Raw genomic sequence first — 26,518 nt, 5'->3', positions numbered from 1 at the left:
TTATAATAACCACTATCACACCTATGAAAGTTTATGTTAATAGAATGATATTACCTAATATAATGTCCATGTTCAACTTTCTCTGTCATCCCCCTTAAAAATTGCATAACAATTTTCAATGAAGGATCGCACATTAGATTTTGAGTTTCTTAAGTCTTCTTTAAACCAGTACAGCTCCCATGGCCCTATATATTTTTATTTAAAAATTTTTTGTCTCTCACGATATTGACATTTTTGAAGGGTTCAGGTCAGGCTTCTGATAGAATGACTAATAATCTGTATTTTTAAAAATTTACTTTTTCCTGAATGATCAGATTTATGTTACACATTTGACAAGAACACAACATGTTTTTGATGATATTGTGTCCTCATCACATTGCATCCCATCAGGAGGCACATGACATTATTTTGTCTCATTAGTGGTAATGCTAAGTTTGCTTACTTGTTTAAGGTGATCTCCACTAGACATTTTCATGATAAAGATATCTTTTTCTCTTTGAATTTAATAGGGAATCTTTGGGGTGGCAGTCTGAGACTATGTGAATATTCTGTTTAACAACAACCTTTTACCTGGTGGTATTAACATCTGTTGGTGATCCTTGTATATGTTATTATATTGGTAGTTGCAAAATAGATATTATATGATTTACCACTCCTTCTACACGCACGCACGCACGTGCACACACACACACACACACACATATATGTATTATTATTATTTTTTTTTTTTTTGGTAGAGAGAGAGAGAACACAAGCAGGAGAGAGGGGCAGAGGGAGAAAGAGAGAGCCTGACACAGGGCTTGATCCCAAGACACTGGGATCATGACCTGAGCTGAAAACAAGAGTCAGATGCTCAACTGACTGAGCTGCCCAAGTGCCCCTACTTCTACATTTTTTAAGCTGACATGCTATAAAGAAGCCTGTTTTTTTTTGTTCGTTTGTTTTAATATTTTAAAAGTATCATTATGGGCTCATAGGTTCTTTTTTCATAGGACATTTTGACCAGAAGTAAAGTGGTGCTTTTCTGCATATTTTTCAAAGTGGCTAATATATATTTATTATGTATTTTTCTTATATGATACTTCATAATCCGTTGTCTATGTTAAATAAAATATTTTAATAAATACCACAGTATAGAGTTCCATTAAAAACACTTGCCCCTTCACCAACTTTGAGATGTTGTTGTAGTCAGGTTTAAAGCTTCTTTCTTCATTTACCATGGTTAACAACTACGGCCGTGATTTATTTTCATTTATGTTCTTTTGGTGACTTCAGCATGAAATTCAATCTGGTATTGTTATTAAAAATTCATTGGGTAAAGTTCCTAGTGATAAAATATCATACACAGAAATATACTTCTCTCCCTTTCTTCCTGATAACAATGCACGTGCATTTAATGCCTTCTCTGTCTTATTTTAGGATCGAAGATTCAATGATGAAATTGATAAACTAACTGGATACAAGACAAAATCACTCTTGTGCATGCCTATCCGAAGCAGCGATGGTGAGATTATTGGTGTGGCCCAGGCGATAAATAAGATTCCTGAAGGTGCTCCATTTACAGAAGATGATGAAAAAGTAAGTTTTCATGCTTTTGTGACTTGTACTCTCCTTCTTGATCATCAATTGCTCTTCTCCCTGAAAAGGACAGGACTTGCATGAATAGCTGTTGGATTAACCCATTCATGGATCAAAGAACTTTTCTTGTGTTCTACAAAATGTAGCAGAAGTTTTGAGTATTTCATAGAATGTGGTACATTGAATGTGGTACATAGAATGTGAAGCATTGCAAGCTTCAGTAGTATCCTTCCCTGGTCTTTATCTTACTTACACATAAGCTTTTTTAATTGAGGGTCACACTGCCACCACATATGACCCAAGGGAAGATAGGGATGATGGGAAACAAAACTGTGTTTTGGAAACTCAGCACTTCCTCTTGTGTTTTCATAACTACTGCGAAGAATTGTTTTCTCAGTTCTTATATAAAAATCTCAATAAAATGAATGTTATTTAATTGTTATTCCAAATTGCTAATAAAAACAACATTATTTTTGTCCCTGAAGAGCAGTTGACTTTGGTAGAAGTAATGTATTTTTGTTCTGAAATTTTTAAGTTTTTCACCAGTAGCTTATTCACCAGCTCATATTAAAAAGGAGACTCTTCAAAAAGCTGAAGTTCTTTCTGGCTTTGAAGCTCTTATTACCTTTGTATTGAATAGAATCTGGTGGAATACTTATAATATTTGTGGTAAAAGCAAACTTCAAATTAGTTTAAGTTTGATGACTGCCATACATGTATTTGATTAAAAAGACACTTTATATAATTTAGCCTTCAAGCTGGGAAGTTGCTATTTGCTAGTACTAATTAGTAATGCATTACATTAATGCAAATGTTCTGGTATAAAAGGCCAGCATAAAATATGATTATAAGGAGACAAGATTTTTAAGTGAAGAGAGTCCTTTACTGAGGTCATATCTGTAGTTGAATTTGAATAACCCATATCCCAGAAAAGGTTTATAAACACTGAGAGTATGATAGGACCTCAGATAATTTCCTACTGATTCAGTGAAAAACTACAGTGTGGGGGCACTTGTGTTGGGACTGTAGGAAGCACAAAGATAAATCCCAAATATGTAATGCCATCCTGGAGCTGAACAAGGCAGAAAGCAAGGTTATCAGTAAGATGATCTATAACATGCTTCTGGAAGAGGTGGCATTTGATCTGACCTCTCAAGAAAGCATAGGTTTTCATAAGACAGAGTCAGGTGAGAAGGTGAGGGCATTTAGGGATGTATAAAATGTAGCCTACCTCATTCACTAAGCAAATGTTTCCATGGAATGTACAGATAAAGCAAAAATGTTACTTTGTGCATTTGCACCAACGGTGACAGAATCTTATAATCATGTGCCTCTTACAAGGATTCAGACAAAAGGATTAGAGTTTTGTGTTTTTTCAAACATCCCACTACCTGCCCACGACATCTCCCAAACGGTTTAGCTTATGGATGGTATTCCTGCCTTCACTCTGCCTCCTTCACTTGAAAGGATCCTCTTGTATATTTCATTCTCATCTCTGATTGCACTTCTGTCAGATTTGTTTTCTGGACTTCTCTCAGTGGATTTATACCTTACCGCCTAAGGCTTCATGAGCTCTGAATGATTTAGAGGGAAGGTCTGCCCAGGGCTTTGTCTTGAAGAGCATCTGCGTTTAGCTCTACTGAGAATGAGGGCTGGGATGGAGTTCCAGCCCCGCTAAGGACAGTGCCCTGCTTTGGGTGAGACACTTAATCTTTGAGTCTCAGTTCTCTCCTCTGTCAACTATACTATTCACCATTTACAGCATGAGAATTCAATAAGATCGTAAATAACAAATGCTTTGTAATATAAGAAACTAGGTAAATATAAAACATAAATTCTTATTTCTAAATTATCATTTTTCCAAGAACTTTAAATGTTCTTCTGTATTTGTCACTTATTCCCAGGCAACTTATCTCTTAGATTCAACCTCAACTGAATATTACGTTTGCTCCATGTGTTAGGTTTTTATCCTTTGCAATTTTCCTATGTGTCCAGAATAGCATTTTATTTTTTAGTCTCTATAATTCCCTGATTTAAAAACCCTACATTAAAAAAAATTACAAAAGTTAAAGTTAAAAACCCTACTCTAGTCTTACTTCTTGGAAGAAGTCTTACCAGTTTGAGCAAGTTAATTATGTTCATACAGGTGACACTAGATGGAGAATATTTTATCTCAACTTGTGTGTCTGGATATTGTTCTTCCCTACAAGGATCCTATACATGAAAAAAGCAGAAAAAATCTATAAGTGATTAATGGGAAAGAACAAGACCTAGATACTTCTTTCAAATAAGAGAAGACATTGTGGCATAATGGCCGCAGATAGGCCTGGCAACAGCCTACCCTGGTTGAAACTCCAACTCCGCCATAGCCTGTGTAACCTTGGGCAAGTTGTTTTGCTTTTCTGTGCTCCAATTTCCTCCTCTAGGAAGAGAGATGATAATAATAATACTTATCTCATGAGGCTATAGAGGGATTTTATGAGAGAATACAGGGATAGAACTTGGAAGAGTGCTCAGCACATAGTAAGCCCTCATAAAAAAAATTAGCTCTTACTGACAACACATTAATACATGTGAGATACAGTCTGGTCTCAGTTAAAAATTTAGTTCCATATAAATTGTCTAGAAGTTTTTATTACGGATAGCCTATATGCCAGTTCCACTCTTGGAGTTACAACAATGAAATGAAGATCTACTTGTTTATAAATTCACATTTGTCTTGTGGGATTGTCAATGCACATACTATTTTACTTGGCACAAGTAAAAAAAAAAAGTCTTGGCACAAGACAATGCTTCTACTAATTTGTAGTCTACTTTTTAATGTAGAATTATTTCTTACATATATGTCCACATGTGAATGTAGTCTATATTTGCCATTTTTAGGGATTATGAGTTTTTTTTTTCTTTTTCTACATAGCATAGTTTGCTTAATCATTGTCCCATTACTAGAAATTTGGGTTGTTTCTGGTTTTTCACTAATTCAAATAGCTCCTGAATGAGCATCTTGAACAAATTACCTTTTTCTTCTGTGTTATTTCCTTGCGGTATATTCCAAAGACTGAAGTTACTGAGTCAAAGGGCAAGAAAAGTTTTATAGCTCTCATTCCAAGATACAGATACCTTTCAGGAATATTGAACCTATTTATAATAGTAGTAGCAAGCATATACCTTTTCTTGCAGAGCCTGGCCAACTTTGTGCAATTCACATTTTAAAACTCAAATTAGTTTTCTTTGGTCTGTTAGGCAGGCTTCAGACAACCTCCTCCCATATTCACCGGTATAAACTTAGTTTCAGTATTGCCTGCAAGTAAGGAAACAAGGAAGCCCAGTGCTCAGTGCTGGGTAGGAGGCTCCTGATACGATAGCATTTGAGGCAGGTTCAAGTCTTTGCCCTGCTGCTTATTAGCTGAGTGACCTTCAGCAAGTTGCTCAATTTTTCTTGGCCTCAGAACCTCCATAATAGCGTTGTTGTGAAGGGTAAAATAGATTATTGGTGTAAAGCGCTTAAGGTAGCACTTACAGCAAATGAACTTCATGAAATCGCGTCATCTATTTCAAAGCCAAACAAATAATTTGAATCTATTTGTTATTTTATTTATACACATAACTGCTATGTCATTGTTCATATGGGTCGTGGTAAATTTGTTGCATATTTAGCCTAATATGATTTATATCTCCTGATTTCTTAAAATGTCAACTTCTGGAGACTATCAGTTGTGTTGTGTTTGGTGTAATTCTAAACATTTTGCGATATGAGAATCAGTAAATTATTTGCCTGGGATAAATTGAAAATTAAATGTGGTATGTTCATTTCTGGACTATTTATGTATCTAACATAATTGTGCATAGGATCATATTGTGTCTCTTGAAAATTCTATGCCTGTATTTCAATGGCTGTGTTGTATCATATTCATGGAAAAGGCTGGGAAGGTCATCAAGATCATTTCCCACCAACCTTGCCCTCATCCTCAGGAATCTTTACCTGACAGGTGGTCATCCAGACTCTGCCTAAAAACTTCCCTTTCAATGACTTTAAAATCATCATACTCTTTAAAGTGCTTGCATAATTAGCAATAATTTTATCAGCAGTGGTTAGAGTTTAAGTGAAATAATAGTCTACCATAAGAACATATTAATAATTTAAATTACATACTGACAAATTACTAGTTTGGTAATTCACGTTGGAAGTGCACACAAAGGCAGATCATACAAATGAGAGGATTGGAATTTCTTGGTTCACTTCATGGGTTTCTAGCAAATGTCCCTGTTTTTCAGTGGTGTGTATAAGCCAGCTGATTTAAATGGTATCACTACACTCCTTGCATCTAATTAATTTATCACTTTGTTATTCTTGGGTGAGTAAAGAGAGGCATTATTTTGCAGAATAAAATAATGACAGTTGGATGGGAGCAAACATTGGTGATCTATCAATATGTAAGGGCAGGCCAGATGAAACCTGGGGTATGAAAATGAACATGGGCTCTTCTCTATCCTTCCCAGCTTGCCTATACTTGGTCCCCAAAGGAGCCATTCTTACTGCAATGTTGCATAAAGAATATGTCCATTGCATTTACTTTCCAACAGCTGACCTATAAGCAGTTGTGGCTTGAAGTTCTTCGGCTAATCCCTACAGGGTTTCTTCAGCGTATGGTCACCTCTCTCCAACTCATGATTCAGAGTGTTCAGCTACCCTGCTGCTCTGCTTTGTGCCAGCATGTTCAGACACCCTGCAGAACTGGGATGCAGCCAACTGAACTTGGCTGCTGGGACTGGCCACATTCCAGGAATCCGTTATGGGTGATGCTGCCCTACCAATTGGTGTTGAGGATGGTGCACAGATGATGCTAATGAGACTTGCAGAAGCTGGAGCTTTGTTACTTGCAACAGGCTTGAGCCTCACAGCCAAATAATGGGAAGGATTTGATAAGCTCTTGGCTTTACATTTTTTAGCTATTCTTGATTGTGCAAAGGCTAATGTTTAAGATCGTGGTGCGATGTCAAGGGTGCAAAAGGTATTACAGTTCACTGTAGTGAGTAAGAGGGATGTTGAATACATTGTGCTGATAGGAGTGACAAACTGGGGGTCCCAGAAGAATGAATGCAGCTCACAGATGTGTGACTTGCATGGAATTTGACTGGATAAAATTGATTTTTTTTGGAAGTCCAAAGACATGGCCGCAAGCTTTAGTTCTGCCATAATAGCTAATCCCTAAACAACTAGTGAGTTTAATAAAATCGACTTAATGGAAGCAAGATGGACAGATTTTTTCTGTCGTCTTCTGAAGAGTTAGTTTCTACACAAAGGTACTTTTCAAAAAGTTAACATTTTTTTAAAATCTCCTGGTATACATGGCTAGTGGTATTGCAATTCTGCCAGGCGGGTTTATGTGTTTTCTATTAATGTTCTATTGTCTTTTGGACACTCAAATGCTAAACAAACAGTGAATTAACTAATTATAAGAAGTGGCCTTTGTGTTCTTACCTCATTTTGCCCCTTTTCTACCTATATTCCACTCCAGTTAAGTTAGATTTTCAAACCTGTTGCAATAAAATTATAGTTAAAAATCAGTGCCTAGCAAAAAGATTTTAGAATTCCTGGCAGATGGCTCATGATTTCAAGTTATATTTGATCAATAAGATTTCAGTCCTAGAAAAATTTAGATTAAATCTCATAATTTGTTGATTGCAATACTTTATCTACATTTAAACTGCCTAGTCATTGCACTATTTGCCTTTTAACAGCTATTACCCAGGTCCCATATGATCACTGTGAAACTACCAGAGCTTCAGAGACTCATTTGTTCATGTTCTAAGTGTTCCCTGGACTATATCTGACTGAGAGTTTCAGAAACAAGCAAGATCTGCATGAAAACCATTACCAACACAGTCCTTGTCAGAACTCAGGTTAAACTTCAGGGAATTTTTTCTGTTGGAGAAATATTGTTGTGGACTTCTGGCTCTATTCTCTGCCTCTTGCATAGGCAGTCTAACTTTGGGGTAAGAAGTCAGGTCTACCTGTTGGGGACCTGCTTAGGGGTTCGCATTCAATAGAAAATGGTCACTCTATTCCGGATTTGGCCTTGTGCTTTACTTATATTCATATCTAATTGCAAAAGGTCTCATCTTCCTAATCCTTTTCTGAGGTTTAAGTCCTATTCTGACATCTCTGATTTAAGTAGGCACTACTCCAAAAGTGGTTATCATTTGTCCTTAATAGTGGTTCCTAATATTTTATAGTTTAACATTTTTTCAGATGTCCTCAATGATTGCAGTTGGATTTTGACTAACAATTAATTTAGAGAATATGCAGTGATCAGATTATCAGGAAGTAAAAAAAAAAATTAGTAATACAACAATTGACAAAATGAAGGACAGTGACTACATGGTGCATTTTGTATTTCAGATGCAAATAATGCTTGGCATGCTTGCAAATTTATAAGCTTCTTGCAAAAATTCTGATGTCTTCAGATGGCTGATAATCCCAGCATTTGTAATTTCTTACTTTCTTGGTTTCTCAATTTCTGAGAGTTACCAAGGAAATGGTACGTGCTTGGATGTGACATCCTTCTATGTCTTTCCATATACTTTGCAAAACATTGTAAGGTAGTTTGCATTTAGCAGGAACATGAAATAGCAGGGACACAAAATAAATGAACTAATTCAGAGGGCTATCACTGTTCCAATGCAGAATGGAGAGAATTTTGAGTGATCATTGATCCAAACATTATTCTTACCAGCTGAATAGTGTTCACCATGTGGAGGAACTATTCACTCATTTGCTACTTACTGAGTTTCTACTTAGTAGAACACTACTATGTTTGAGGCACTGTTCCCAGTACTGGGGTTAAACTGATGAATAAGACGGACAAAGATTTCTTCTCTCTCCAAATTTAATTCTTGTGGTAGAGACAGACAATAAGCGAAATATATATGTAGGTATATAATGTAGCTTTAAGTAGTGATTAGATGTATAATTCTTATGATTTAGATAATTCAACAATTTTTTCCTGTACCTTTTACTTACATGAGTATGCTTTGTTAAGTCTAGGTAATATCACAAGGGCTTATGATAAAATAATGGCTTTTAGTAGAGAGCAAGATTTCATCCAAAGCTCCTTCTCAAATAACTATGATAAATTGTGATGGACTCTTCAATTGAATCTATCTTTTTTCCTCTGAACTCCAGGTGTTCACATAAGGTGTGAGTTCCTCTAGGCTGCCTTAGGTGCTAACCTTGAAGTACACGACACCGTTGTCTTTTTATTGTGCTCACCTCAAGTATCATTGTGCTGCATCTGCTCATGAGTATCAGACTGTAATCTTGTTATCAATCTACCATCACCTCAACTGGGGACATTAAGAGACTTGACAACCTTAAATCTGACCCCACCAGGCTGGAGATATATAGGGCTGGACGGACAAGACTTTAGGGGCATCTGGGAGGGAAAGGTCAGGGGTGAGAGGAGTTTAGTGCATTTTGATTTTCAGGGACCAGTACATCCATGGCTTCTACTAGCTGGCAGGACATGAAATACTCTTACTAGTCAAGCCACTTATAAAAGTGGAAAATGACAGAAAACTGTCTTATAAACTCTATCTCTGATTTATACATGGCTTGGACAAGGGAGGATGATATGCAATCACAGATCAGAAATAAATAAGCACTTCGTGGCAGGAAGAATGATTACTAAAGAACGAGAACAGGGTGTTGTGGATTCTTGTTCAGTGAAGATTTCAAATTAAGACAGATAACTGTCTTCTTTGAATAACTATTCTAGTGTTATTGTCTGAATAAAACAGCAAGGTTTCTTCTTTTCACCTTAAGGCTGAAATACTTGAATTGGAATTTGAAAACTTAAATTCTTTTTTGAGTAAAAGTGAAATTTAGTTGAATTCCAAGTACATTAAGCATCTTGGTCTTTCTTGTTTTATTTTCCTTTCTTTTTATGAAAGATTCTTTTCATTTTTTTTAAGTAAAACTTTTTTATTTTTATTTATTTTTTCCACCATTTTATTTGTTTTTTAAAATTTACATCCAAGTTAGCATATAGTGCAACAATGATTTCAGGAGTAGATTCCTTAATGCCCCTTACCCATTTAGCCCATCCCCCCTCCCACAACCCCTCCAGTAACTCTCTGTTCTCCATATTTAAGAGTCTCTTATGTTTTGTTCCCCTCCCTGTTTTTATATTATTTTTGCTTCCCTTCCCTTATGTTCATCTGTTTTGTCTCTTAAAGTCCTCATATGAGTGAAGTCATATGATTTTTGTCTTTCTCTGACTAATTTCGCTTAGTTCCATCCACATGGTTGCAAATGGCAAGATTTCATTCTTTTTGATTGCTGAGTAATACTCCATTGTATATATATACCACATCTTCTTTATCCATTCATCCATTGATGGATATTTGGGCTCTTTCCACACTTTGGCTATTGTTGGTAGTGCTGCTGTAAACATTGGGGTGCATATGCCCCTTCGAAACAGCAAATCTGTATCCCTTGGATAAATACCTAGTAGTGCAATTGCTGGGTTGTAGGGTAGTTCTATTTTTAGTTTTTTGAGGAACCTCCATACTGTTTTCCAGAGTGGCTGCAACAGTTTGCATTCCCACCGGCAGTGCAAAAGAGATTCTCTTTCTCTGGGTCTTTGCCAACATCTGTTGCCTGAGTTGTTAATGTTAGCCATTCTGACAGGTGTGAGGGGGTATCTCATTGTTGTTTTGATTTGTATTTCCCTGATGAAGAGTGAAGTTGAGCATTTTTTCATGTGTCAGTTGGCCATCTGGATGTCTTCTTTGGAGAAGTGTCTATTCATGTCTTTTGCCCATTTCTTCACTGGATGATTTGGTTTTTAGGTGTTGAGTTTGCTCAGTTCTTTATAGATTTTGGATAGTAACCCTTTATCTGATCTGTCGTTTGCAAATATCTTCTCCCATTCTGTCGGCTGCCTTTTAGTTTTGCTGATTGTTTCCTTTGCTGTGCAGAAGCTTTTTATTTTGATGAAGTCCCAATAGTTCATCTTTGCTTTTGTTTCCCTTGCCTCTGGAGACGTGTTGAATAAGAAGTTGCTGCGGCCAAGGTCAAGGAGGTTTTTGCCTGCTTTCTCCTCGAGGATTTTGATGCCTTCCTGTCTTACATTGAGGTCTTTCATCCATTTTGAGTTTATTTTTGTGTATGGTGTAAGAAAGTGGTCCAGGTTCATTCTTCTGCATGTCACTGTCCGGTTTTCCCAGCACCACTTGCTGAAGAGACTGTCTTTATTCCATTGGATATTCTTTCCTGCTTTGTCAAAGATTAATTGGCCATATGTTTGTGGGTCCACTTCTGGACTCTCTATTCTGTTCCATTGATCTGAGTGTCTGTTTTTGTCCCCGTACCATACTATCTTGATGATTACAGCTTTGTAATACAGCTTGAAGTCTGGGATTGTGATGCCTCCTGCTTTGGTTTACTTTTTCAAGATTGCTTTGGCTATTTGGGGTCTTTTCTGGTTCCATACAAATTTTAGGATTGTTTGTTGTAGCTCTGTGAAGAATGCTGGTGTTATTTTGATAGATATTGCATTGAATACGTAGATTGCTTTGGGTAGTATTGACATTTTAACAATGTTTGTTCTTCCTATCCAGGAGCATGGAATACTTTTCCATTTTTTTTTTTTGTGTCTTCTTCAATTTCTTTTGTAAGCTTTCTATAATTTTCAGTGTATAGATTTTTCACCTCTTTGGTTAGATTTATTCCTAGGTATTTTATGGTTTTTAGTGTACTGTAAATTGGATCTATTCCTTGATTTCTCTTTCGGTCACTTCATTGTTGGTGTATAGGAATGCAGCTGATTTCTGTGCATTGATTTTATATCCTGCAACTTTGCTGACTTCATGGGTCAATTCTGGCAGTTTTTTGGTGGAATCCTTTGGATTTTCCATATAAAGTATCATGTCATTTGCAAAGACTGAAAGTTTGATCTCCTCCTGGCCAATTTGGATGCCTTTTATTTCTTTGTGTTGTCTGATTGCTGAGGCGAAGACTTCCAATATGATGTTGAGTAACAGTGGCGAGAGTGGATATCCCTGTCTTGTTCTTGACCTTAGGGGGAAAGCTCTCAGTTTTTCCCCATTGAGGATGATATTAGCATTGGATCTTTCATATATGGCTTTTATGATCTTGAGGTATGATCCTTCCATCCCTACTTTCTTGATGAAAGATTATTTTCTAATTGTAAGAGTAATGCAAGCTTATCATAGAAAATTTGCAAAGTACAAAAATAAAGGGAAAACTAAAATCACCCAAAATCTTAACTTTTACAGAGAATTCTGTTAATATTCTTGGTGTATTTCCTTATATTTACTTGTTTTTGCCTATAAATAAAGATATAATTCCAAATTTGCATCATGGGGTATAATGGTATTTTATCATGCTTTAAACAATTCTTTAAGAAGGTAATTTATGTGTCTGCATTATGTTCTACCATGTAATTGTACAGTAGTTTAATTTTTTAAATGTCTTTTTTTTAACGTTTATTTATTTTTGAGTGAGACAGAGGCAGAATACCAGCAGGGGAGAAGGAGAGGGAGAGGGAGAGGGAGAGGGAGAGAGGGAGAGGGAGAGGGAGAGGGAGAGGGAGAGGGAGAGAGAGAGAGAGAGAGAGAAAGAGAAACACAGAATCCAAAGCAGGCTCCAGGCTCTGAACTGTCGGCACAGAGCCCAATGCGGAGCTCTAACTCATGGGCTGTGAGATCATGATCTGAGCCCTAGCCGGGCGCTTAACTGACTGAGCCACCCAGGTGCCCCTATACAATAGTTTAATCTTTTTTTCCCCCTCAACGTTTAGATTATTTCCAAAATTATGTTATAATAAAATTGCAGCTAATGAACTTCTTTATAAATAAATCTTGGACTCCCATCTTAGGATAGCTATATCAAGTTGCTGTTTTGTAGGCCAAAAATATTGGTAATTTTCTATGGTTCAAACTGATGCTTAGGCTTACGGGGTCAAGGAGTTTGAACATTAATAATTTTTTACAACAACCTTATTATGGGATAATTCCATACCATACAATTCATTTATTTAAAGCATGCAATATTTGTAGAGATGTATAACCATCACCACACTCAATTTGTGAAAATTTTTATTACTCCAAAAGAAACCCTGTACCCATTAGTAGTCGTTTTCATTTGCCCCCAGCTCTCTGTCTTAGACAACTATCAATATACTTCCTGGCTTTATGGATTTGCCTATTTTTGACAATTTGTAAAAAGGAATCATACAATATGTGGTCCTCAGTGACAGACTTCTTTCATTTAGCATAACGTTTTCAGATTTATCCACGTTGCAGCATATATCAGTGCTACTTCATTTCTTTTTGTGACTGAATAATATTCCGTTACATGTATATATGACATTTTATTTATCCATTCCTGAGTTGATGGACATTTGTTTCTCCTTCTCAACTATTATGAATAATACTGCTGTGAACGTTTGCATGCTAGTTTTCATTTTTCTTGGATAATGTACCTAGGAGTGGAATTGCTGGGTCACATGGCAACTCTGATATTTAACCTTTTGGGGAACTGACTGTTTTCAAAAATGGATGCACTATTTTACATTTCCACCAGCAATGTATGAGTGTTCTAATTTCTCCACATCCTTGCCTGTACTTATTATTATTGGTGTTTTTGATTAGAGCCATCCTAGTGGGTATGAAGCGGTGTTTCATTGTGGTTTTGATTTGCCTTATCCTGATAGCTAGTGATGTTGAGCATCTTTTAATGTGGTCGTTGGTAGAACATTTATTTTTAAGGTTCATGATAAATTTCACCCATTTTTCTCTCCAGAAAATGGAGTTACTTTATGATGCCAATAGCCATATGTCAACTCACTGAAACTTTACCAGCTTCAACATTATAATTTTTACAAATTACATTCTTTTGATTTCTTTTTTTTTTTTCATTGTATTTAAATCCATGTTAGTTAACATATAGTGTAATGATTGTTTCAGGAGTAGAATTTAGTGATTAATCACTTACATTATAACACCCAGTGCTCATCCCACCAAGTGCCCTCCTTAATGCCCATCACCCATTTAGCCCATCCTCCCATCCAACACCCTCCAGCAACCCTTAGTTTGTTCTCTGTATTTAAGGGCCTCTTATGGTTTGCCTCATTTTCTGTTTTTATCTTGTTTTTCCTTCCCTTTCCCTATGTTCATCTGTTTTGTTTCTTAAATTCCACATATGAGTGAAATATGGTAATGGTCTTTCTGAATGACTTATTTTGCTTAGCATAATACATTCTAGTTCCATCCATGTTGTTGCAAATGGCAAGATTTCATTCTTTTTTGATCGCCATCACCAAGTAATATTCCCATGTATGCGTGTGTATGTATATATACCACATCCTCTTTCTCCATTTGTCAGTCTATAGACATTTAGGCTCTTTCCATAATTTGGCTGTTGTTGATAGCGTGGCTGTAAACATTGGGCTGTATGTACCCCTTCCTATCAGCATTTTGTAAATACCTAGTAGTGCAATTGCTGGGTCATAGGGTAGCTCAATTTTTAATTTTTTGAGGAACCTCTGAAGTGTTTTCAAGTAGCCGCACCAGTTTGCATTCCCACCAACAGTGCAAAAGTGTTCCCCTTTCTCCACATCCTCGCCAACATCGGTTGTTTCCTGAGTTATTAATTTTAGCCATTCTGACAGGTGTGAGGTGGTATCTCATTGTGGTTTTGATTTGTATTTCCCTGATTTTCAGGTGTATGTTAGCCATCTGGATGTCTTCTTTGGAAAAATGTCTGTTCATGTCTTTTGCTCATTTCTTCACTGGATTATTTGTATTTTGGATGTTGAGTTTGCTCAGTTCTTTATAGATTTTTGATACTAACCCTTTATCTGATATGTCATTTGCAAATATCTTCTCCCATTCCATTGGTTGCCTTTTAGTTTTGTTGATTGTTTGCTTTGCTGTGCAGAAGCTTTTTATCTTGATGAAGTGCCAGTAGTTTCTTTTGATTTCTAATTTCACTTTATTTCCACTCCTTTGATTTATTCTGTGTTTGCATTCCACAAGAAATTAATTAACCATTGATCTAAGTTAATATATTTTTTTAATTAGAAAAAAAAAGCTAGCATGAAGCAAACTGGCCTAAGTTTGTTTGGTCACACACAACTATTAGGTTGTTCATAATAGCACCTAGGTACATCATAATAGTTGCCAAAAAGTTTGCAGTAAGTAGGAGTTGGAGTTGACTACTGACTGTTAAATAACTTTGCAACTTTGCCGCTTGGTTTTAATGAAAGCAGATCTCAGATGAAATTCTGCTGCATATCAAGACATTTATTTAAACAAAAAATTTATTGGCAAGTCAGGTCACATAGTTCAGACACTGTTCAGTAAGCTTTATGAAGTCCACGTTCTCTTCATTTTAGGTGATCAAAACACCACTTGCAAGTTTCAAAAGCAGAATCTAGTTGCTTTTGTGGTGGACATCAGGCAACCAGAAACCTTTGACCAGATGGATGGCAGGACTGGATAGCCTCAGGGTCCATCCCAATGAATACAAGTTTGGAATTTTCTAGATTTTTATACCTTATTAATAAAAGAGTTGGAGGGATGTCTCTAGAATATTATTACCAATACACACATCCTGCATACCACTCATTTCAGTAATTATCATCCATATTTATATATGTTGTGCTAATTACTAATTTCACCAGTAAAATTCCATTTTTAACATTGGCAAAGCACCATGCTATTAATGGCAGGTAAAGCTCTCTGGAGCACCTGTAATAGACACATTTGGAGTATGGCTTTCTGATTACCTTGGAGGGTGAATTCTTGATGGGGCAACTGTCTCTTCTTCAATGGCATATCAAACCTGTTCCCTTCCACATGCACATAATTTCACATTATCTTTGCTAAAGGAAAAGCACATTTTAGACATCAAAACAGCATGGAGTATCTCTCAGTGTTTGTTTGTTTTTTTCCTCAGAAAGAGAACAAGGAAATAAAACCATTTATTAAGTGCCTACTCTGATTAGTGCTTTGCATACATTATCTCATTTAATCTCCAACAACCCTGTGGGTAGTGGTTATCATCCTCATTTTATGGATGGGAAAATTAAATGTGAGAGATTTTAATAATGTGTCCAGGATCACTTGGTTTGTAAGTAGTAGGGGTGGGCATTGTCTCTGCCTGTCCATCTTCTTATGGCACATTGGAATGCTTGGAGGACCCTTATTATTTTCGTATTGCGGCATCCTTGCATTGGAGACTCATGAATGCATAGATAGTGCTGTACTTGATGTACATGCATAGGTGGTTAAATAAATGTGAAATTCTACATATTTAATAGATTTTAGGGAGAGGGTGTGACTGAGGAAAACGTGATTTCTAAATTACAGTGCTGGAGGCATTCTGACCTTTCATAAATATCTGTGACCAAGTTTAAGCTTTATGTCTGGAAGAAAAATAAAAACACTAACAGGCTAATGAGTTGAGAATTATTAAAAAATAGTGATGACTTTGTACACATACAACTATGAAGTAGATACTTTAAAATTTCCTTTTACTCCAGTTTGGTGTTTCACTGATAAGTAAAACATTTTACATTTATGGTTTTTAATGTACTTTTTCCCTCCTCAGGATGAAAAAGAGGTGAGGATAAGTATGACCATAGCTTTCTTTTGCTTTTTGCAAGTGAGAATTTGCAAATAGTGTTCAATTTCACTGAGCAGCGAAGTGAGGTGTTCCAGTGAATTATCTCTAGCTGAGAGGATTGGTTTTTTTTGTTTTTTTTTTTAATGTTTAGCAAAATTGTGGAGTATGCTGTTTAAATGAAGCTACACTATATTCTTGCAGAATTTCAAATGGAATATAAGATGACTCTGTAGCACACTTCATAATTTTTAGTTTAAATAATGTATTAATTTTTAAAATATACTTGGATATTTATTTTTTCCTTTCTTTTTTTTTTTTTTTTCTGTATTGGAAGTAGAAATGAAGCCATTTCTTTTTGTCATTTTCCATTATTTCCTTTTATTTCTCCCACATGTGCCCTGGATAATATCCTGGCTAGATATGATTGTAGGCTATTTTCACTGGCAGATTATGATTCCATTGCCAATCAGCAACAATAGGAGCATTGTCCCCACCCCCTTCATATTCTGCACACTCCATTTAGAAATGAGAAAAAGTCTCAAAGGTAGGCACTACTATATTACCAAAGCAGGCAGCAAATTCCCCCTGGGGAGGCCCTGAGCTGGAGTGAGAGCATGTTAAGAGGGGGAGAAAGTAATGAACACTTTTGAAAAATGAGGTTATGTAAGTTAGAGCTTCCCAGAGATGCTCTGAAGGTCTATTAGACACAGTTCTTGAAAAGGGGTTTAAATGAAACTAAAATGCAATAACAAAAGTCTCTCACTGGAGAGAATTTAAAATGATTCCTCAGAATTAATTGACACTATCAGAAAGCTGGAACATGCTTGTCTGTCTGAAAAGAGTTTGGTGTTTTGGAAGAATTACTGTCTATGGCATATAATAAGTGACTGGGAAATCAATACCTTTTCTTTAAAGCTGCCACCTAGTCTGTAGCACTGGGTAATTATGTCCACCATGGCATTCTGGGAAGTCTTAGTTCCATTTTCAGTGCTTGACTATTTGGTATACTTCATTTCCAAAAACCTGTCCATATCAGTTGTCTTTCTGTCTCTTTAATTTTTTTTTAACATTTATTTATTATTGACAGCCAGAGACAGAGCATGAGCATGGGGTGGGCAGAGAGAGGGGGAGACACAGAATCTGAAGCAGGCTCCAGGCTCTAAGCTGTCAGCACAGATTCCGACACAAGGCTTGAACTCAAGAACCACGAGATCAAGACCTGAGCCGAAGTTGGACGCTTAACTGACTGAGCCACCCAGGCACCCCAAAATGCATTTCTAATTAATTTTGCAAATCCTTTAATACTGACATCAATTTTGTTTGTCATGGTCTCTAAATGGTGCTTGTGGTTTAATGTAGCTGAAATTTGTTCAAGGCATTTTGTCCAACTTTCTATTTCCAAACACAGAATGAGGCTTGAAAATAAGCTGTGAATTATTCTCTCCTGTTGTGAAGACAGAGAATCACAATCCTTGGATGAACCTTTAAGTGTCCATTGCTCCTTTTCAGTGTTTGACTCTAAATTTATTTTAAAGCCTCAGTTTAGCAATTTGGCGTGATGCTTTCATGATTTGGATAGTCATGAGACCTGATGGGAGTTTGCTGTTACTCTTCTATTAACCTCTGAGACAGGATGATAGAATTATTATTGTCTTTTTAAGACTGGCAATAAATTCATTTTATTCTAGGTCCAGAATGACCACTGTTTCAAGATTTGATTCTGATACTTGTGGTTTGTTGCCATGGGAATTTCTGTTGCTTTAGCTTTAAAGACCCATCCAGTTGAAAACAAAACCTTGTAAATTATGGCAAACTTCTGGTCTGCAGCATGGATTTGTTAAGTAGATGAAAACTGGAATCCAAACTGCTTCTTCCTTTCATGTCTTTAAATTGTTGCCAGGGGGAAGATTATGCACAGATCATTGGGTTAAGCAAGGGTTATTGTTCCCCCTACCATGCACAGAGTAATAAGTCATTCTCCTTGAAATTACATCTTCACTAGGACCAGTATAGAAAACATAGTTCTATTTGTGCTGGAAGTACAAGGTCACAGCCATTCACATAGAAGATGATCCTTCACAATTATTCCCAGAAAAATACTTTGGAAAAATACTCTCTGCTCTTCATGGTTCAACGATGTACAATGTTTATACTGAACTTGTTATGGGCACTAAAGCCAGGGAGCTTATCCAACAGACAGACCTGTGGTCTGGTGCTATATTTAGCAAGACAGTCAACTGGAAGTTGATAAGATACATGCCACTTCATTCCGTTTAGTATCTTAGAAGCTATTGGCAACATCAATCGTTATAATAACATCAAAATTTACATTTGCAGAGACTTTAACCCATATGGTTCTGTCAGTATTCTTATGAGATAGGTAAGACAGTTGTTAAATTTTTTATTACAGATGAGGGCTGCTGGGTGGCTCAGTTGGTTGACCTCAGGTCATGATCTCACGGTTCATGGGTTCCAGCCCTGCGTTGGGCTCTGTGCTGACAGTGCAGAACCTGCTTGAGATTCTCTGTCTCCTTCTCTCTCTGCCCTACCCCTGCTTACTCACTCCCTCTGTCTCAAAAGTAAATAAATAAACTTAAAAAAGTTTTTGTTACAGATGAGGTGACTGCAGCCTGTCCCATCTAGCAAGAAATTAATAGTGGAATTGGGACGTTAATGTGCTTTCCTCTCCTTCTGCCTGGCTTATCATTTTTTGTAAACAGTGCATTGACTATTCTCACTACTTATAGAGGACAGCTCAGAGCAAAGAGTACCTGTTGGGTTAATTGTAGAAATTATGATATGTAATATGCCACAATGTATACCTAACTAATCAGTAGGAAATGGAAGATCATAAAAATGAAATCACAGTTCTTCATGTATGATGAACAATGAGTTGTTAAAGAGATAAATGTGACATAAGAATCTTACCTGATTAATCCTCATGGAAAATTGTTAAGAACCATCTGCTCTGAATGTGTGAAAATCATAGAGAGCAAAGATACTTGAGAAATTATTTTGTTCAAACTTTCATTTTACATCTAAGAGCGAGAGACAGAGATACAGAGGGAGAAAGAGAAATTCAGAGATTTTAAATTATTTGCTCCAGGTTACCTGATTAGAAAGTGACAGAGCTAAGAGCTGAATCTGTATCTTCAAACTCTGATGTTTCTGGGCTTTACTCTACACCATACTGTTGTTTGGCTGCCTGTGGGGAGAGGGTCAGACAACACTGGTGGTCCCATTCAACTCTGGTACCCTGGTGGGCAATACCACATGGGTAGCTTCATTTTATGGGTAGGAAAATTTTTATTGAAGAGTGTCCCCAGAAACAATTAGTATGTCAGTGGCATAATGTCTCCCAAGTGCTCCTTGCCTGTCTTCTCACAGATGTAGGAGCCTACAGTATTTCTGCTTCCACAATAGAAAAGATTTGTGGAGAATCATCTATATATTTCAGCCCCAAGAGCTGAGAATGAAAAAAAAAAAAAAAAGAAAAAGGTGAAGAAAAAAAAGAATCTCTGTTCTCCAGTCAATAATGAAGTAAAGTACATATTGTCATGTTCTGTAACAATCTCAGTCATGCTGGAATCACATCAAAATACTTAGGTGAGATTTTAGACTGGTATACTTTTGACACTCTTAAGATGATATTTGGATAGAGCAAGGTTATATTATGTCAAAGTAAGGAATCCTCAAAAAATTGGTATGTAAATCAGTAGTCTGCTTGGCTTAAGAACCTCAAAAGGGTGCCGCAACTATTTAACTATCTATTGTGAACATTGATTTTTGATAGTTAACACAATGTATTTAAGAGTAAAAGGAACCTCTGGAATAAAACTCTATGTGGAAAGTACTCTTAAGAACTATAAGAAATAGAAGTATTGGTGAAAATGGGCTATGGATAAGTAGGAAGCACATGTTTATTGGAAAGGCAAATAGTATTAATGTTAAGAATATTTTAGTAACTTCTCTTTATCATTTCACTACATAAAACATTTTGTTTCAAGTGTTTTTTCTGCAGGCATACACCCTGGAATCTTGTTCTACCCTTAGCCCCCATCCCAATTCTGGGAAATTTTTGTTTTCCACTTTATTAATTTTTATACTATTTGGAAACTTTTAAACTTTGTATTACTTTTATTTTTGGAATGAATCTTGCTTGGGTGTGTATTATTGTTTTGATATATTGCTAGGTTCAGTTAGCACTTGATAAATAGAATTGATGTATAGCTTTTTCATACTATTTCTAAATCTACTATTGTTATTAAGATTATTTAAGCATATTATTTACAAAAAAACAAAAAAAGGGGCGCCTGGGTGGCTCAGTCAGTTGGGTGTCCGACTTCAGCTCAGGTCATGATCTTGCAGTCCGTGAATTCAAGCCCCGTGTTGGGCTCTGTGTTGACAGCTTAGAGCCTGGAGCCTACTTCAGATTCTGTGTCTCCCTCTCTCTCTGCCCCTCCCCTGCTCATGCTCTGTCTCTCTCTGTCTCAAAAAAAAAAAAAAAAAAAAAAAAAAGATTATTTAAGCATATTATTTTAAAATTAGGGGAAAAGCAGTAAAATATTATTTAGTGTATTATAACTGGGAAGCCTCCAAAGGGTTATCAGATGTCCCCAAAAGCATTATTATAAATGAGTTTTATTTTAAGTGTAAGGTGTTATTTACAGAAGAGTTAGAAATTTGACTAGGGTCTCCTGTGCAGTCTGAAGTTGAGAATAAGAGATTTCATTATGACCCAAATGTCCTTCCCCCATCTCTCTAATAAATACTCAATTGAAAAAGAAACTCCTGAAACTTACAGTAAGGAGATGATTCTTTTCCTTTAGGTAGATGTTTTGCAGCATTTAAAAAAACTCATGCCTTACTAAGAATCTACAAGAATCCTACTTGACTGGCCAGGAAGATAATGCTGGATGAGCATTTCTACAGTTTGTTTTATGGAAACAGTACATATATTTTCATTTCCAAATATAAAACTATATTATATTTTAAATATTTTTTCAAACTATTCTCTCAGAAGCTTAAACTCTGAAAATTACCACTGTAAATTTTTATAGTAAAAATCGTAAGTTGTGTTGTTCATCAACTGCATGACTTAAAAGGCAAAAGTGTCACTTTTGTGACTTTAAAGGTGGAATCACAACATCTGAGATGCAGAAAACTCAACATACAAGTGAATTCTCATTGACTGAATAGTTATTTGATTGGAGTAGTTCATGTTTCCTTCTGAGATGAGTGCATGATTACTAACCATATGTAGTTTGTAGTAGGTTAAGTTTACCCCCAGCCTCACCTGTCTCCACTGGTGCTGGGATGAAGTTCACCTGAGAAAAAATGTTTTGTTTATAAATATTATATATGTAATAATTATTATATCTTACATTATATATGATATATTTAATTTTTTTAAACCTGAAACTCTACTAGTGTGTTTTAGGTTGGATCAAAATGTCACACAGTTGATTTTGTCTCTCTCCTCCTCTCTCCTTCTCCATCTTGTTCCTTAAAGGACTTGAGACAACTGATGGGAAATACTGGGATGTGAATAAAAGTCTCATTGCCAGATGAGGTAATGAGCTAGAAGTTCTCTAGGGCTCTTTTTTCAATGCAGATTTTGGGAAACATAAGGTCTCAAGCTACTTGGATGTTATAGTAATTTCTGACTACATTCGGTCTTGACCAAAATGTGTCATTGTTCCACCATCTTTCTGACATGATATGGGACTGGAGAATTTTAGTGAACTGCTAGTATTGAGATAGATGCAACCTGTTCTCAGGTTGAAGGAACTTTGGACCAGAGGCAGTGACTTACTGAGAATGCAGAGAACAAATAACACTATTCAAGGAGATAAAACGTTTTGCGATCTGCCAACCAGGAAAGCTGCTTTCTCAAAGTGGGAAAATCCATCAACTATAATGAAGAGCCTTGCTAATGTGTAAGTATTACTGTTAGGAGTTTGGCCCTAGTGGGTCAGTTAGTGGATCCATTTCCACACTGTGTAAATGTGTAAGTCCCTGATTTATGCATGAAGGAATTCACAGAAAGAAATCCTCTGTTTTACAGAGGAAATGAGCTTTCATTTCCTTTCTTATTCATAGCTTACCTTGGGGTGTGATAAGAAGATTTAGCCCTGGGCAGAGTATTCCTCTGAAGTTCATTCATTCTGTGCTATGACTAATAGCTTTTTCTCATAACCACATCAAGAATTGATACTGCTTTAGGAAACAGCATTCCACATCTCTAGTGAACTGCTTATCTTTCTTGAAGCAGAGTGAATTGCTCTTATTGTCTTTTTTATGTATTTTCTGATGTAATAGAGGCGCTAAGGCTATTGACTGCTTTAGACTGTCTGATGGATACTGAGGACCATTGAACAGCGTGCTGTGCAGAACAACTGAATCAGACTCTGAGCACACCAAAGTTCAGTGGGCAAGCCTATTTTGCCATCCTCCCTGAGATATCATACTGAAATTTTGCAAGCAGAAGTGATGCATTTATATGTACAGAGAACATACTAACCCTGGTGTATCTGGAAGACTTTGGTTAGTTTTGACCAAGGGAAAAACGATGGGGCTACGGAAATCAAAAAGATTTCAGAGACACTAACTTCATTACATTTCTTGCCCGCACGCTTGTTGTGAGAACAGGCTTTCTCCACAGCTGCTCTCTGTGAACTTCAGCTTGACCAGCTAGCCCTTTGAGTTCTAGCACTAATTCTTGTCTTAATCCTAGAGCCACAGACTGTGAAGAGAGCATGGACTCCTGCATGAGGCCTAGACAGTTCAGACTCTGTGGCAAGGCCAAACAGAATTTGTAGGGCTCAGTGCAGAATGAAAATGATTGGCCTCTTGTTAAAAAAATTATTAATAATTTTATGAAGAATTCTTAGTAATGAGACAATAGAGCATTAAACCAAGCTTAGGACTCATGTAAGCATGCGGTGCTATGCAACTGCACCGGTTGCATGTCCGGGAAGCTGGCCTAGCTCATTGGTCTGGAAATACAGACAGAAAGGGATTTGCTTTCAGTTTACAGAGTTTAGGAAGCAATAATAGAATGGATACATTTTGTTTATGGCATCTCAGAATATTAAACTTTTTAAAAAAATTTTTTGTAACGTTTTTATTTTATTTTTTGAGTTAGAGAGAGACAGAGCATAAATGGGGGAGGGTCAGAGAGAGAGGGAGACACAGAATCTGAAACAGGCTCCAGGCTCTGAGCTGTCAGCACAGAGCCCGATGCGGGGCTCGAACTCACGGACCATGAGATCATGACCTGAGCCGAAGTCGGATGCTCAACTGACTGAGCCACCCAGGCTCCCCTCAGAATATTAAACTTAAGGAAATGACTGAATTTCCAAGGTGGATGATGGTGATTTGCACTCCTTTATGTAGTAGAAGCAAACTCTTGTTTTCTGAGAAGTTTTGCAGGATAGATCGAATTATTTCTTATTTGTGCCAGCCTCCAGGTCAGGCAGGGCCATGGAGGCATTGAGAGGTGACTCCCGGAGGCTCAGTTTGAGAATAGGTGATGTTCTCAAATTCCTGGGATAATCATAGAAGGCTGAAGGTCAATGTTTTGTTTATGGCTGATTTGCTTTCATTAGGGCTTTAGAGTGAAGATTCTCTTTTTTTTTTTACATTTATTTATTTATTTTTGAAAGAGAGAGACAGAGCACAAGCGGGGGATGGGCAGAGAGAGAGGAAGACACAGAATCAGAAGCAGGTTCCAGGCTCTGAGCTGTCAGCACAGAGCCCGACGCAGGGCTGAAACTCACAAGACCTGAGCCTAAGTTGGACGCTCAACCGACTGAGCCACCCAGGCGCCCCTAGAGTGAAGATTCTTATTTATTTATTTATTTATTTATTTATTTATTTATTTATTTATTTAAGAGAGACAGAGCACAAGTGGGGGAGGGGCAGAGAGAGGGAGACACAGAATCCTAAGCAGGCTCCAGGCTCTGAGCTGTCTGCACAGAGCCCGAAGTGGGGCTTGAACTAATGAACCAGCAGCTCATGACCTGAGCCCAAGTTGGATGCTTAACCAGCTGAGCCACCCAGACGTCCCTAGAGTGAAGATTCTCACAAAACTTGGAAGAGATGAGAAAACATTGCCTCACAAGATTTGGTGTGTGTCAGTGGTGGCACCCAGTGACTTCTCATGCTTAACTTACTAGAAATCATGTTTTAGTTACTCTTCTCACTAGTGATTAATTTTACACAGCCAGTCAGTTTTTAATGGGTGGACTGTGACAAAGGAGGAAAAAGCATTAACTTCTCTGAGGGAATGTCCTAGAGCCATTGAAAAGCTAGTAAAAGAATATTGCCCGGTTCTTTTTGCAGTAACACAAAGTATTAAGCAAAAAAATAAAAACATAAAATAAATGATAAAAATTAAAACACAGCAGAGAAATTTCTTCTAAAGTTCCATAAGAAGAAAATAGACCTTATCTTTTTAATGCAATAGTTACACATAGAATATTTGTTTCCAAACAAAATAATTCTAGAGACAATAGTCTATTTTCTTTCTTTTCCCCTTCATTTTCTATTTATCTAACAGTTAAATAAAACACCTATTTATTTCTGATGAGAAAAAAATAGCTCATGCAGGGATATGAAACTAACATTTATGGAATGACTCACTGTGTTAGACACCTTTGTATGTAGCATCTCTATTTTAGGCAACTACCCAGTTTGTTCATTGTTGCACTTAGAGGTAAGGAAAATTTGGTTCAAACAGTAAACATTTTACTACCGAATGTTGCTCAGAATAGTGATTCTGTAAGTTGTTCTGTGATAGTCGAATACTTGGGGAAACGCTTGATTTTATCAAGCATTAGGGAAGATGAGAAAACTTGGAGTATATAATTTTTCTTTGCCCTTTCCACTCTTCCTCCCCATGAGAGTTAGAAGGTTCTGTGGCCCTCAGTACTGACTGTAGGAAAAGCTGCTGTCAGAAATAATAAAGAAAATTGAATCAACTGTAGGAGCATAGACATCTGCAAGCTGGTGAGGATATACTTAGGGGACAGAGGATTTTCGTGGAATCCTTGAGATTTTACTATGTAAGCAGAGATCAACGGGTAAATTTGCCTTTGTTTGCATATATACTCAGAAGGATGTAATTTTAGGAATGTTTATTGAAAAAAACTGGACACTAAGTATTATTTTCAGTTTTCAAAGTTAACATTTTAATTTCCAAGATTTGAATCAGTTATCAAACTACAATTCTTTCAGTAAAATTAAAGTGCTTGTGTACTCTGTAAAATCTGAAAGATAGGACTATATTAGATTAGGTAAAAAACAGGATCACCATAATATAGAAGAAGGCTTCTTACCTGATATAGTCAGGACTGGTAATTGGTTAGTCACACCCAAAATTCATTGATGTAATTATATACCTCTTAAACATTTTATTTTAATTTAAAATATTAATGCATATTCATTGGATACTCTTATCTCTTTGGACAAGCATTTTCTTTGTGGATTCACTAACTAGAAAATCACTTTGTTTTCCTTAGATAAACCACACCCATAATGCATTATCTATGATTGACCATTTAGTTTGATTTCAAATGGAGCTAGAGTTAAGAGGAACTTGTGAAGAAATCTTAAGAGATGTAGAATCCTTGTAGACTTTTATGATTTTTCTCCAATTTTTTACAACTATTTTATCCACATGTAACTTGAGAGCTCTTATCAAACTCTCTGGATTTCAACTTAATTTTCTTAGAAAAAATAATTATTTTTTATTTTTTTAATATTTATATTTAAAATTTTTATATTTACATTTTATATTTTATATTATATTTATTTTTAAATTTTGTATTCATATTTAAAAATATTTTAATTAAGTTTTTTTGTGTATGTAGTAAAAAACATATTTGAACTTACAATAACAAGAGCAACAGACCTAAACAGGTTTGAGAACAAATACAGTTGACACTTGATAAGCAAACACAGCTAGTGGGAGCCGGTGTATGCGGGAGTATTGGGTTCCTGGCCACAGCCTTGCAGCATGCCATAGGTATGTCTGTGTCATCTTCCACGTTGAGACATTCAGGGAAGTGGGAATTCAAGCTCCTACCATTGAGCTAATCCAGTCTTAATTCCCTTCCCTTCTTCTTAGCCATGTAACATAAACAGGTTTGGGAACAAACTGTGGCAATCCATTAATAAGATTTAGTAATGTTAAAATTCAGTACTCAAAATGATTGTTTTCCCAAAAAGGTTTACTATTCATCTACACTGTCCATTTCAATTACCAACCCTGGTTGACAT

The 26,518-nt window shown here is 36.5% G+C and overlaps 1 protein-coding gene across 8 annotated transcripts in view; it reads left to right on the top strand.

The window, feature by feature from the left end:
- Nucleotides 1-26,518, top strand: part of PDE11A (phosphodiesterase 11A) — a 411,234-nt gene that overhangs the window by 90,363 nt on the left and 294,353 nt on the right. For 7 of the 8 annotated variants that reach the window (XM_042949239.1, XM_042949237.1, XM_042949238.1 and 4 more), the window contains one exon: nucleotides 1,420-1,578. In XM_042949239.1, coding sequence (XP_042805173.1) covers nucleotides 1,483-1,578 — 96 coding nt within the window. In that variant the 5' untranslated portion in view covers nucleotides 1,420-1,482. Of the gene's footprint in view, nucleotides 1-1,419; nucleotides 1,579-22,131; nucleotides 22,174-26,518 lie in introns of those variants that run through there. The other variant, XM_042949241.1, reaches the window with a different exon arrangement.

This window comes from Panthera leo, chromosome C1 (assembly GCF_018350215.1).
Source record: "Panthera leo isolate Ple1 chromosome C1, P.leo_Ple1_pat1.1, whole genome shotgun sequence".
NCBI classification, from domain to species: Eukaryota; Metazoa; Chordata; class Mammalia; order Carnivora; family Felidae; genus Panthera; species Panthera leo.
The sequence above is the reverse complement of the archived record's forward strand: the minus strand, read 5'-3'. Positions and strand labels throughout refer to the sequence as shown.